This window comes from Engystomops pustulosus, chromosome 9, assembly GCF_040894005.1.
Source record: "Engystomops pustulosus chromosome 9, aEngPut4.maternal, whole genome shotgun sequence".
Classification (NCBI taxonomy): Eukaryota; Metazoa; Chordata; class Amphibia; order Anura; family Leptodactylidae; genus Engystomops; species Engystomops pustulosus.
This window is the reverse complement of record NC_092419.1, coordinates 17,802,265-17,816,683: the sequence shown is the minus strand read 5'-3', so window position 1 is coordinate 17,816,683 and position 14,419 is coordinate 17,802,265. Positions and strand designations below refer to the sequence as shown.

Here is a 14,419-nt window from a genome sequence, read left to right as displayed (position 1 = left end):
TAATAATCATTACTTGTATTACCCCTCCTGACCACATGGAGCGCTATTATATGGTAGAGGCAATACTAATCATTACTTGTAATAACTGTCCTGACCACATGGAGCGCTGTTATGTGGCAGAGATATTAATAATCATTACTTGTAATACCTCTCCTGACCACATGGAGCGCTGTTATGTGGTAGAGATATTAATAATCATTACTTGTAATACCTCTCCTGACCACATGGAGCGCTGTTATGTGGTAGAGATATTAATAATCATTACTTGTAATACCCCTCCTGACCACATGGAGTGCTGTTATATGGTAGAGGCATTACTAATCATTACTTGTAATACCCCTCCTGACCACATGGAGCGCTGTTATGTGGTAGAGATATTAATAATCATTACTTGTAATACCCCTCCTGACCACATGGAGCGCTGTTATGTGGTAGAGATATTAATAATCATTACTTGTAATACCTCTCCTGACCACATGGAGCGCTGTTATGTGACAGAGGCATTACTAATCATTACTTGTAATACCCCTCCTGACCACATGGAGCGCTGTTATGTGGTAGAGATATTAATAATCATTACTTGTAATACCCCTCCTGACCACATGGAGCGCTGTTATGTGGTAGAGATATTAATAATCATTAGTTGTAATACCCCTCCTGACCACATGGAGCGCTGTGACATAGGCTGTTAGTCATGTCTGATTCTTTGTATTATCAATCTGCTTTGTCACCTGACCTCCGCTCTATCGTGTGCTCTCTGTTATCAGCCTCTGTGTGTCACATTACTCTGCAGGATATCAGTGATTGTCTGATAATTGACACCGCGCCTCTGCCTCCCGTCCCAGACTGTCACATCCGAGCGTAGGACGCGGCTTCCTGCGTGTCATGTTGATAGCGGCTGACCGGCCGAGATGCAGCGGAATTACACGTCTAATATCATCCTATAAATAAAACTGCAAGCGCAGCCGCTAAAAATAGCAACGCACAAGATCCGCGTCTTGTCCTGAAAGACCTTGCTGAAAACAAGCGACTACAATGTATCAGCAGGACATTGTTACATAGAAGTCAGCAGGAAGGGGGAGGGGGAGGAGACCAGCTGTGTGGACCAGCTCAATACAGAGCACTACAACTCCCAGCATGACCCGGACACTGGATATGACCACAATGTAATATACATAGAGCACTACAACTCCCAGCATGGCCCAACCACAATGTAAGATACACAGAGCACTACAACTCCCAGCATGACCGGAACACTGGACATGACCACAATGTAATATACATAGAGCATTACAACTCCCAGCATGGCCCAACCACAATGTAAGATACACAGAGCACTACAACTCCCAGCACGGCCCAACCACAATGTAAGATACACAGAGCACTACAACTCCCAGCATGACCCGGACACTGGATATGACCACAATGTAATATACACAGAGCACTACAACTCCCAGCATGACCCGAACACTGGATATGACCACAATGTGATATACATAGAGCACTACAACTCCCAGCATGACACAACCACAATGTAAGATACACATAGCACTACAACTCCCAGCATGATCCTACCAAAATGTAACATACATAGAGCACTACAACTCCCAGCATGACGCGAACACTGGACATGACCACAATGTAATATACATAGAGCACTACAACTCCCAGCATGACGCGAACACTGGACATGACCACAATGTAATATACATAGAGCACTACAACTCCCAGCATGACGCGAACACTGGACATGACCACAATGTAATATACATAGAGCACTACAACTCCACCCATGACCCTACCAAAATGTAATATACATAGAGCACTACAACACCCAGCATGACCCTACCAAAATGTAATATACATAGAGCACTATAACTCCCAGCATGACCCTACCAAAATGTAATATACATAGAGCACTACAACACCCAGCATGACCCTACCAAAATGTAATATACATAGAGCACTACAACTCCCAGCATGACCCTACCAAAATGTAATATACATAGAGCACTACAACTCCCAGCATGACCCTACCAAAATGTAATATACATAGAGCACTACAACACCCAGCATGACCCTACCAAAATGTAATATACATAGAGCACTACAACTCCCAGCATGACCCTACCAAAATGTAATATACATAGAGCACTACAACTCCCAGCATGACCCGAACACTGGACATGACCACAATGTATACGTAAAGCACTACAACTCTCAGCATGACTAGACCACTATGCATTCTATTGTACTGTACATACGGAGCACTACAACTCCCATCATGCCATGGTGCTGCTTACCAGGGCGCAGAGCAGGTCGACGGCCTCGAGGATGAGCTCCTGGTGCCCGATGCGGGTGACCCCCAGCTCCTCCAGCTCCTGGTGGGTGATGTGCAGCAGTTGTTCCCCGTTGATCTTCTCCCTCTCGAAGTTCTTGATGTATTGCTGCAGACAGTCGTCCAATCCTGAAAAATCATCAAAAGAGGAATCAGCCGAAAATTCACACTGAGGACTATCACTCTCATCGTCTGTGACAGATGTTCCAGAAGCCCCCATTATAAAGTGCTGCCATAATGCAACAGCACACGGCCGATGTCCTATGGGAAGAAGTGAGGGTCCTCCAGACCCCTGACCTAGGATACAGGTGTCCCTCTGATGACATCACAACCCTCAATGTGGTGATGTCACTAAATGATGTGTCAACGAAATACCAAGGACGATGAATATCCAACGCAGAGAGGGGGTACAAACTTATCTACACCTTATGCATCCGGTGGGGGGCACAGCTGCCGGGCAAAACTACGCCAGATCCGCAGGTACAGGCAGGCAACTATATATCCTGTGTGAGAGGTAGTGACAGCCCCGCCCCCTACCTGTGTGAGAGGTAGTCACAGCCCCGCCCCTGCCTGTACATCCTGTGTGAGAGGTAGTCACAGCCACGCCCCCTGACTGTATATCCTGTGTGAGAGGTAGTCACAGCCCCGCCCCCTGCCTGTATATCCTGTGTGAGAGGTAGTCACAGCCCCGCCCCCTGCCTGTATATCCTGTGTGAGAGGTAGTCACAGCCCCGCCCCCTGCCTGTATATCCTGTGTGAGAGGTAGTCACAGCCCCGCCCCCTGCCTGTATATCCTGTGTGAGAGGTAGTCACAGCCCCGCCCCCTGCCTGTATATCCTGTGTGTGAGGTAGTCACAGCCCCGCCCCCTGCCTGTATATCCTGTGTGAGAGGTAGTCACAGCCCCGCCCCCTGCCTGTATATCCTGTGTGAGAGGTAGTTACAGCCCCGCCCCCTGCCTGTATATCCTGGGTGAGAGGTGCTCACAGCCCCGCCCCCTGTCTGTATATCCTGTGAGAGGTAGTCACAGCCCCACCCCCTGCCTGTATATGCTGTGTGAGAGGAGGTCACAGCCCCGCCCCCTGCATGCATATCCTGTGTGAGAGGTAGTCACAGCCCCGCCTCCTGCCTGTATATTCTATGTGAGAGGTAGTCACAGCTCCGCCCCCTGCCTGTATATCCTGTGTGAGAGGTAGTCACAGCCCCGCCCCCTGCCTGTATATCCTGTGTGAGAGGTAGTCACAGCCCCGCCCCCTGCCTGTATATCCTGTGTGAGAGGTAGTCACAGCCCCGCCCCCTGCCTGTATATCCTGTGTGAGAGGTAGCCACAGCCCCACCCCCTGCCTGTATATCCTGTGTGAGAGGTAGTCACAGCCCCACCCCCTGCCTGTATATTCTATGTGAGAGGTAGTCACAGCTCCGCCCCCTGCCTGTATATCCTGTGTGAGAGGTCACAGCCCAGCCCCCTGCCTGTATATCCTGTGTGAGTCACAGCCCCTCCCCCTGCCTGTATATCCTGTGTGAGAGGTAGTCACAGCCCCTCCCCCTGCCTGTATATCCTGTGTGAGAGGTCACAGCCCAGCCCCCTGCCTGTATATCCTGTGTGAGTCACAGCCCCGCCCCCCTGCCTGTATATCCTGTGTGAGTCACAGCCCCGCCCCCCTGCCTGTATATCCTGTGTGAGAGGTAGTCTTGCTTAGGATTTGTACCATCTGGTTTCGGGGGGTCGTGCCCCCATCTTGTGCGTTTATAAGAGGAACTTGAAATTAAAATAAGATGATTCAGATTCAATTTAGTGATTTAATGAATATTCTCAGAACGTGTTTCATCTTGGAGGGAGGCTGAATCGTGTTCAAGATAATGTCAACAGGATACTCCACGGCACTTCTGTCTGGAGAGGCGGGGTGGGGGTGCACTTAACCCTTCAGCTGCTTACCACGTGGTACAGAATTACCTGCACTGATACATTGTAACAAACAAGCAAATAAAGAATAGACTTGTACACTGCATACAGCTGTAACCAATGTCAGCTGCCCCTGACCTTCTATCAATGCCTCTGCTCTTATAGTTTGTTACAATGTATCGGCACAGGTAAAGAGCTTGAAGGTCAACAGGGTTTAAAGGGAACCTGTCACCAGGGACCTCCTTTTTCACTAAAAACAGCATGTGACTTGTCTGTGTTAATCACTCCTCAGATTTTAGCCCCCACCTTTGTGCTCCTGTACAGCTCCTTCCTGATCCTTCTCAGAGGTCACAGCCTGGTGAGATGACATCAGTGGGGGAGGGACAAGCTGTACAGGAGCACAAACATGGAGACAGCCCGCAGCTCAGACAAGTCACATGTTGTTTTTTGAAATGCATCCAAATCAAAGCCCAACCCCTGTGACCACCCCAGGAATTTGTCAGGGTGCAAGGTAAGTTATAAAAACACAATTATATTGTAATGCAAATGCTTAGAAAAGGCGGAGAGGCATTTTTGCACTGCAGGTGTCATGGGCTTTTACAATCTGTCTTTAGTGAAAATGAGGTCCCTGCTGACAGGTTCCCTTTAAGGCTGAAAGTTAAACAGTCAAGTGGGCGGATCCCATAGTCGTCTGGACATCTCTATTGTGTTTGTGTTGTAGCTAGTAACAAAGTGTGACATCCCCATCCAAAAGATCATCGCTAAACCATCCCCAAAACATAACGTGCATCTCTCTCCATCCCGCCACCCCAGAAACAAAATGGCGTAAAGTGGGGCGCAGGACATGCCCATGGCGGTGCCTCCACTAATAATACGTTATTATAGGGAAAGTAACACAAGTACAAATTGCGATGTTCTGGGAATGTGGAGACATCACCGTTCCGAAAATCTTATCTAATCCATTTTAATCAAATGTTTGTACTCAGTGGGTCACATTTATCAAGGTGTTTGCGCCAGTTTTCTGTCTGACTTTGCACTGAATAGAACATGGAAACGTTTTGTATTTATAAAGGGTCTGCGCCAGTTTTGTGTTGCGGCCGCTCTGTGTCCGACAAGACAGAAATAATGTCACCTAGCGGGGCTGTTACTGCTTAGTCCGACCGTGCGCCACAATTCTGCCGCATGAACAAAGTGCACCAAAAAAAAAATGTTCCCACCTCCCGAGCAGTGCAGGGGGCGCCAGATTCATGAAGAACGTGCGGCAGAAATCCTGAATCTGGCGCCCCCTGCACACTACACAGGACACTGCACACACTACACACTGCACTGTTTTTGGTAAATGTGGGCCAGTGTCTGCGCGTTGCGGCCGGCGTTGTGCCCTCGCACAGGACCATTTTTGGGGTCTGGTGATGAAACTGGGATTCTGAGGCTGTCACTCCCCAGAGTATTGGCCTTCCTGGAGCTGCTCTCACGTTTTACGGCTCTTTGATAAAGATGGACGCAACAAATCAAATTCTATTGAGAAGTAACTTACATTATAGCAACGGCTAGAAGAGACGTTCATTTTCTGATGAAGCCTCTGGTGGAATCACAGAGCGGCTGAAATGTATTTGCATCATTCTAGGGTTAAACCAAGCAATCCGGGCGCTTATTCACACGTGCACATATCCCTGCTGTCCATCCTGTGCTGCTGGATACCTACTAGAATCTCTCCTGCCAGTGTCCCTTCCATTCTATCCCGGATTACGCCGCTCACTTGGGTGAAACGCGCCACCATTTCCATGAACTCCTCCCCATCCGAGTTATAATCCTGCAGACGCATTACCCAATTATAAGACAACATGATGCTCCTTGTAGTAAGACGGATACATAGCGGTAACTACACACAGAGGATACTGCAACATTGTAAAGTTTACAAGAACCTAAATGTTACAATATAATATTCTGCTTTAATCTTAGGAGAATCTTTGAGGGTCGCGGTTTTCCAGTCCTTAGTATTCGGACAACACATTGAGCTTGAGTCTGTATGTAGGATTGTCAATGTACAACCGTAGCAAACCCTCAGCTGTGAGAAACTCTAAATATGAACGTTCCAATTCTCACTCAGGAAGTGGGGATCTAGAATAAGAGGAGATGGAAGACGTTAGGGGGGATTTATCATGATGGGGATCAGTTTTGCAGCAGATTGCGTTCATTTTGGTGACATTCTTCCCCGTGCACCGCACAGAAGGTCATGTGATCAGTCACTGTCGCGCGGCCTGACACTGATAATCCTGTTGGTTGGCGCTTTGTACAGTCCGCTGCCCCTGAACGCTCCATACATCATGTGGCGGCAGCAGCTCCATCATCCTGCGCCGTGACGTCAGCCCCTGATTTATGAGGAACTCAGGACCGCAAACACGAAGCCACAAAATATACCTGCATATACAGTGACAATCATATCTTACCACCACACACAGAGACCCCCTTCCCGTAGTGCTTATAGGGACTCCGCATGTGGCCCCTGAAATCACTGTAACACTATGGGCCACATTTATCACTTGTTTTTTCTGTTGTTTTTGCGCCTTTTCGTTTAGGCGCACCGTTTTTGCGCCATTTTTGCGATTAAACGTCAAATTAGCCGTGCAGCAAAAATAACCACCTTTCCCTCATCTATCGTTAAATTCCAGATGTTTTGCTGCGCCTAATGATATTCATCACGTGCGACTTTTGCATTTAGGCGCAAAAGCGGGCGCAAAAACACTCCAGGCCGAAGGTGGCGTTGTCTGAGAAGAAAGCACTGAGCCCCTTTGCAGAAGAGCTCATTTCTAGCAGCAAAGCTCTGCCAGACACTGGAACATATAATAGATACAATTAGATACATTACAGACAGGAGCTGCAGACTATTTACAGTTCATCACCTTCTATTTACAAAATATTCTGCAAAACCTGAGCTCACAGCAAGAGAGAAGAGAAGTTTGCACAAGTTTGCAGAATGTTGCACAAGTTTGCAGATACTAAAAACAGGTGTCCCCCATGTAATTCTGCACAGTATCACCAGTGTGTCTGAGGGGGATATTGTGCAGAATTACAGGGGTGCAGCAGGAGACCAGCACTGGGGGATCCCCTCCAGGAGAAGCCCCTGCTGAGGAGGTCACTGGGTGCTGGGTGTCACACACCTGGGTGCTGCTGAGGAGGTCACTGGGTGCTGGGTGTCACACACCTGGGTGCTGCTGTGAGTGTTATCTTCATTCTGGGCTGTGGGAGAAGCAGAGAGGAGCTTGTAGCAGGATTACATGTAAGTGCCCGAATCTAACATTGCGCCTAAACTGCGCCTAAACTGCGCCTAAACTGTGTTAAAGTAAAGTGATTAATAAGAGGCAGAAAATACACTTATCACAGATGGTTGTAGCTTGTGATAATTCTGGAAAACAGTGCGCCCGAATTTAGGCGCAACTACTACACTTAGGCGCACAAAAGTGATAAATGTGGCCCTATGTCGCTAAATTGTATCACCCTGACACTATAAAATGTGTCTGACTCCGCCCCTTTGAGTCATGACATGATCATGTGACCTGTGTACAATCTCCAAGCGCAGTGGTGGCGAACCTATGGCACGGGTGCCAGAGGTGGCACTCAGAGCCATCTCTGTGGGCACCCGGGCCATTATAATCTGTATGATCTGTATAATCTGTATGTAGTGAGTCCCCCATAGTGGTGGATGTATAATCTGTATGTAGTGAGCTCCCCCTAGTGATGGTGTATAATCTGTATGTAGTGAGCTCCCCCTAGTGGTGGTGTATAATCTGTATGTAGTGAGATCCCCCTAGTGCTGGTGTATAATCTGTATGTAGTGATCTCCTCCTAGTGGTGGTGTATAATCTGTATGTAGTGAGCTCCCCCTAGTGGTGGTCTATAATCTGTATGTAGTGATCTGCCCCTAGTGGTGGTGTATAATCTGTATGTAGTGAGCTCCCCCTAGTGGTGGTGTATAATCTGTATGTAGTGATCTCCCCTAGTGGTGGATGTATAATCTGTATGTAGTGAGCTCCCCTTAGTGGTGGTGTATAATCTGTATGTAGTGATCTCCTCCTAGTGGTGGATGTATAATCTGTATGTAGTGATCTCCCTCTAGTGGTGGTGTATAATCTGTATGTAGTGAGCTCCCCCTAGTGGTGGTGTATAATCTGTATGTAGTGAGATCCCCCTAGTGGTGGTGTATAATCTGTATGTAGTGATCTCCTCCTAGTGGTGGTGTATAATCTGTATGTAGTGAGCTCCTCCTAGTGGTGGTGTATAATCTGTATGTAGTGATCTCCCCCTAGTGGTGGTGTATAATCTGTATGTAGTGAGCTCCCCCTAGTGGTGGTGTATAATCTTTATGTAGTGATCTCCTCCTAGTGGTGGATGTATAATCTGTATGTAGTGATCTCCCTCTAGTGGTGGTGTATAATGTGTATGTAGTGAGTTCCCCCTAGTGGTGGATGTATAATCTGTATGTAGTGAGCTCCCCTTAGTGGTGGATGTATAATCTGTATGTAGTGAGCTCCCCCTAGTGGTGGTGTATAATATGTATGTAGTGAGCTCCTCCTAGTGGTGGATGTATAATCTGTATGTAGTGAGCTCCCCCTAGTGGTGGATGTATAATCTGTATGTTGTGAGTTCCTCCTAGTGGTGGATGTATAATCTGTATTTAGTGATCTCCTCCTAGTGGTGATGTATAATCTGTATGTAGTGAGCTCCCCCTAGTGGTAACTGTATAATCTGTATGTAGTGAGCTCCCCCTAGTGGTGGTGTATAATCTGTATGTAGTGAGCTCCCCCTAGTGGTGGCTGTATAATCTGTATGTAGTGAGCTCCCCCTAGTGGTGGTGTATAATCTGTATGTAGTGAGCTCCTCCTAGTGGTGACTGTATAATCTGTATGTAGTGAGCTCCTCCTAGTGGTGGTGTATAATCTGTATGCAGTGAGCTCCCCCTAGTGGTGGCTGTATAATCTGTATGTAGTGAGCTCCCCCTAGTGGTGGCTGTATAATCTGTATGTAGTGAGCTCCCCCTAGTGGTGGATGTATAATCTGTATGTAGTGAGCTCCTCCTAGTGGTGGATGTATAATCTGTATGTAGTGAGCTTCCCCTAGTGGTGGATGTATAATCTGTATGTAGTGAGCTCCCCCTAGTGGTGGTGTATAATCTGTATATAGTGAGCTCCCCCTAGTGGTGGTGTATAATCTGTATGTAGTGAGCTCCTCCTAGTGGTGGTGTATAATCTGTATATAGTGAGCTCCCCCTAGTGATGGCTGTATAATCTGTATGTAGTGAGCTCCTCCTAGTGGTGGTATATAATCTGTATGTAGTGATCTCCTGCTAGTGGTGGTGTATAATCTGTATGTAGTGAGCTCCTCCTAGTGGTGGTGTATAATCTGTATGTAGTGAGCTCCCCCTAGTGGCGGTGTATAATCTGTATGTAGTGATCTCCCCCTAGTGGTGGTGTATAATCTGTATGTAGTGAGCTCCCCCTAGTGGTGGTGTATAATCTGTATGTAGTGATCTCCCCCTAGTGGTGGTGTATAATCTGTATGTAGTGAGCTCCCCCTAGTGGCGGTGTATAATCTGTATGTAGTGAGCTCCCCCTAGTGGTGGTGTATAATCTGTATGTAGTGAGCTCCCCCTAGTGGTGGTGTATAATCTGTATGTAGTGATCTCCCCCTAGTGGTGGTGTATAATCTGTATGTAATGAGCTCCCCCTAGTGGTGGTGTATAATCTGTATGTAGTGAGCTCCTCCTAGTGGTGGTGTATAATCTGTATGTAGTGAGCTCCCCCTAGTGGCGGTGTATACTCTGTATGGGGTTTTATTGTGTGTTTTTGTTTTTTTCTGGGAAATACATGACATGATTATATTTTTACTGAGATTTGTGCATCTGATCAGCCTGTAGATGACAGGAGAATATCTGGTGGCTCCTCTGGTGGGGGCTCCAGCACCTTGTAATGTGATGATCTCAGGTGGGGAGAGAGATAAATCCATCTTCTGAGTCCAGGGTTCGCCAATTACCATTGTATGGAGCGCACCAATGTTCAATCGCTAGATTTCTTTAGAGCCGGGACCCCCCTTCCCTCCGCGCCAGCGCTTTTATCTCTGCTCTCACTAAAGGCCTAAGAGACTCTTCTTCTGTTTCTTAGCAACTGAATCTCTCAGAAAGATGACGGAGATTTTAAAACCTATGAAAAGACATAAAATAAGGAAATACTCTATAAAAAGCCCAATAAAAAGATCAGAGCCTGGCCCTTTAAATGCAGCAGCACAGAAGACACAGCAGACGGGGTGCACAGGGTGACAGCGCGATACACGAGTCTCACCGGTGTCCTGGTCATTACCACAACAGCTGCTCTAATGACCCACCATCATCATAGCACTGGCTATATGTAAGAGAACTGCAGCATCACTGTGTACATACCTGACAGTACTTACCCTGTACTGACCCTGAGTTACATCCTGTATTATACTCCAGAGCTGCACTCACTATTCTGCCTCTGGTGCAGTCACTGTGTACATACATGACATTACTTATCCTGTACTGATCCTGAGTTACATCCTGTATTATACCCCAGAGCTGCACTCACTATTCTGCTGCTGGTGCAGTCACTGTGTACATACATGACATTACTCATCCTGTACTGACCCTGAGTTACATCCTGTGTTATACTGCAGAGCTGCACTCACTATCCTGCTGCTGGTGCAGTCACTGTGTACATACACGACATTACTTATCCTGTACTGATCCTGAGTTACATCCTATATTATACTCCAGAGCTGCACTCACTATTCTGCTGCTGGTGCAGTCACTGTGTACATACATGACATTACTTATCCTGTACTGATCCTGAGTTACATCCTGTATTATACCCCAGAGCTGCACTCACTATTCTGCTGCTGGTGCAGTCACTGTGTACATACATGACATTACTTATCCTGTACTGATCCTGAGTTACATCCTGTATTATACTCCAGAGCTGCACTCACTATTCTGCTGCTGGTGCAGTCACTGTGTACATACACGACATTACTTATCCTGTACTGATCCTGAGTTACATCCTATATTATACTCCAGAGCTGCACTCACTATTCTGCTGCTGGTGCAGTCACTGTGTACATACATGACATTACTTATCCTGTACTGATCCCGAGTTACATCTTGTATTATACTCCAGAGCTGCACTCACTATTCTGCTGCTGGTTCAGTCACTGGGGGTCATTTACTAAGGGCCCGAATCGCGTTTTTCCGACGGGTTATCCGAATATTTCCGATGTGCGCCGATTTTCCCTGAATTGCCCTGGGTTTTTGGCGCACGCGATCGGATTGTGGCGCATGGGCGCTGGCATGCATGCGGCGTAAATCGGGGTGCGTGGCCGAATGATAACCCGACGGATTCAGAAAAACTGCCGCATTTAAAAAAAAAAAAGTGTCGCGAAACTTGCACTTACCTTCACTAGGAATAGGCCGGTGAACTTGAGTGCATTTAGGCGGGCCGCGGGGAACTTCAGCGCAGCAGCTCCACCTGGTGGACGTCGGAGGAACTACCTTAGTGAATCCCGGTCGGACCCGAATCCACCGCACAGAACGCGCCGCTGGATCGCGAATGGACCAGCTAAGTAAATCTGCCCCACTGTGTACATACATGACATTACTTATCCTGTACTGATCCTGAGTTACATCCTGTATTATACCCCAGAGCTGCACTCACTATTCTGCTGCTGGTGCAGTCACTGTGTACATACATGACATTACTTATCCTGTACTGATCCTGAGTTACATACTGTATTATACTCCAGAGCTGCACTTACAATTCTGCTGGTTTGTATAGTGAGTTAACCCTATCTATATTATTATACACTGTATCTGGTGTTGTGTGCATCTCTTTTGCACCTGTCTGCTTAGTGTTACCTTCTTATCTTTATACATGGTGAGTAGTGTCCATACTGCAGGGATGATTCTTCTGCGCGCTGACAGAATATTACACAGCACAATGTCTCAGAAGCTCAGAGCACAGCAGTGTTAGAAAGCCGAAAGGGCAAAACTATTAACTGTAGTGAGAAAGTAAACACTGAGCCTCACACCTCACAGGAGGGGTCATTCCCGGCCGCCCCTCACACCTTACCTCATTACACTATGCAGCAGATTGTTATACTGTAAGTAGGAAACATGCAGAGGTGTCAGTCCTGCTCCTGCCTCATATTTACTGCTGTCATTCAGGGGAGGAAGGATGAGATAGGGAAAATGAAAAAAAGAAACCGGTAAAAATTGTATGAAACAAGATAGGACTTTTTCATGAAAAATCTTTGTTTTAGAAAACAAGACTGGGTTATTTTCCAACTTCTAGGGCAATTTGAGTCCTCCACTCACCCTGTAATGCTGATGCCAGGGAATGGAAAGATACAAAGGTAGGAGAGACAAGGACAGTGAGATATAAATGTAGATCCCAGCATCTGTCCCTACCTAATTGGCAATCTTACCCTAAGTGGTTGGTGACAAGTGGTCAACGTTCCAATCCTGCACCAAAGTGAAAACACAGAAACCTTCCAAGCTCCAGCTAAGAGTCCTCCACCTTCCCAGCTCTAGATAAGAGTCCTCCTCCTTTCCTGCTCCAGGCAACAGTCCTCTACCCTCCAAGCTGCATCTAAGAGTCCTCCTCCCTCCAAACTCCAGCTACAAGTCCTCCACCTTCCCAGCTCAAGATAAGAGTCCTCCTCCTTCCCAGCTCTAGATAAGAGTCCTCCTCCTTCCCAGCTCTAGATAAGAGTCCTCCTCCTTCCCAGCTCTAGATAAGAGTCCTCCTCCTTCCCAGCTCTAGATAAGAGTCCTCCTCCTTCCCAGCTCTAGATAAGAGTCCTCCTCCTTCGCAGCTCTAGATAAGAGTCCTCCTCCTTTCCTGCTCCAGGCAACAGTCCTCTACCCTCCAAGCTGCATCTAAGAGTCCTCCTCCCGCCAAACTCCAGCTACAAGTCCTCCACCCTCCAAGCTCCAGCTACGCCTCTTTCCCAGCTCCAGCTAAGCGTCCTCCTCCTTCCCAGCTCCAGCTTATAGTCTCCCATCCTCCAAGTTCCAGCTAAGAGTCCACCACCTTCCAAGTTGCATATAAGAGTCCTCCACCATCCTAGCTCCAGCTAAGAGTCCTCCACCATCCTAGCTCCAGCTAGGAGTCCTCCACCATCCTAGCTCCAGCTAAGAGTCCTCCACCATCCTAGCTCCAGCTAAGAGTCCTCCACCATCCTAGCTCCAGCTAAGAGTCCTCCACCATCCTAGCTCCAGCTAAGAGTCCTCCACCATCCTAGCTCCAGGTAAGAGTCCTCCACCCTCTGATCTCCAGGTAAGAGTCCTCCACCCTCTGATCTCCAGGTAAGAGTCCTCCACCCTCTGCTCTCCAGGTAAGAGTCCTCCACCCTCTGATCTCCAGGTAAGAGTCCTCCACCCTCTGATCTCCAGGTAAGAGTCCTCCACCCTCTGATCTCCAGGTAAGAGTCCTCCACCCTCTGATCTCCAGGTAAGAGTCCTCCACCCTCTGATCTCCAGGTAAGAGTCCTTCACCCTCTGATCTCCAGGTAAGAGTCCTCCACCCTCTGATCTCCAGGTAAGAGTCCTCCACCCTCTGATCTCCAGGTAAGAGTCCTCCACCCTCTGATCTCCAGGTAAGAATCCTCCACCCTCCGAGCTCCAGGTAAGAGTCCTCCACCCTCTGAGCTCCAGGTAAGAGTCCTCCACCCTCTGATCTCCAGGTAAGAGTCCTCCACCCTCTGATCTCCAGGTAAGAGTCCTCCACCCTCTGATCTCCAGGTAAGAGTCCTCCACCCTCTGATCTCCAGGTAAGAGTCCTCCACCCTCTGATCTCCAGGTAAGAGTCCTTCACCCTCTGATCTCCAGGTAAGAGTCCTCCACCCTCTGATCTCCAGGTAAGAGTCCTCCACCCTCTGATCTCCAGGTAAGAATCCTCCACCCTCCGAGCTCCAGGTAAGAGTCCTCCACCCTCTGAGCTCCAGGTAAGAGTCCTCCACCCTCCGAGCTCCAGGTAAGAGTCCTCCACCCTCTGATCTGCAGGTAAGAGTCCTCCACCCTCTGATCTCCAGGTAAGAGTCCTCCACCCTCCGAGCTCCAGGTAAGAATCCTCCACCCTCCGAGCTCCAGGTAAGAGTCCTCCACCCTCTGATCTCC

The 14,419-nt window shown here is 48.0% G+C and overlaps 1 protein-coding gene across 2 annotated transcripts in view; it reads right to left on the bottom strand.

Annotated features, from left to right (window-relative positions):
• LOC140076657 (connector enhancer of kinase suppressor of ras 2-like) overlaps positions 1-14,419 on the bottom strand; it is a 170,674-nt gene that overhangs the window by 110,167 nt on the left and 46,088 nt on the right. For both annotated transcript variants that reach the window (XM_072123280.1, XM_072123281.1), the window contains exon 2: positions 2,304-2,467. In XM_072123280.1, the coding sequence (XP_071979381.1) occupies positions 2,304-2,467 (164 nt within the window). The remainder of the gene's footprint in view (positions 1-2,303; positions 2,468-14,419) is intronic.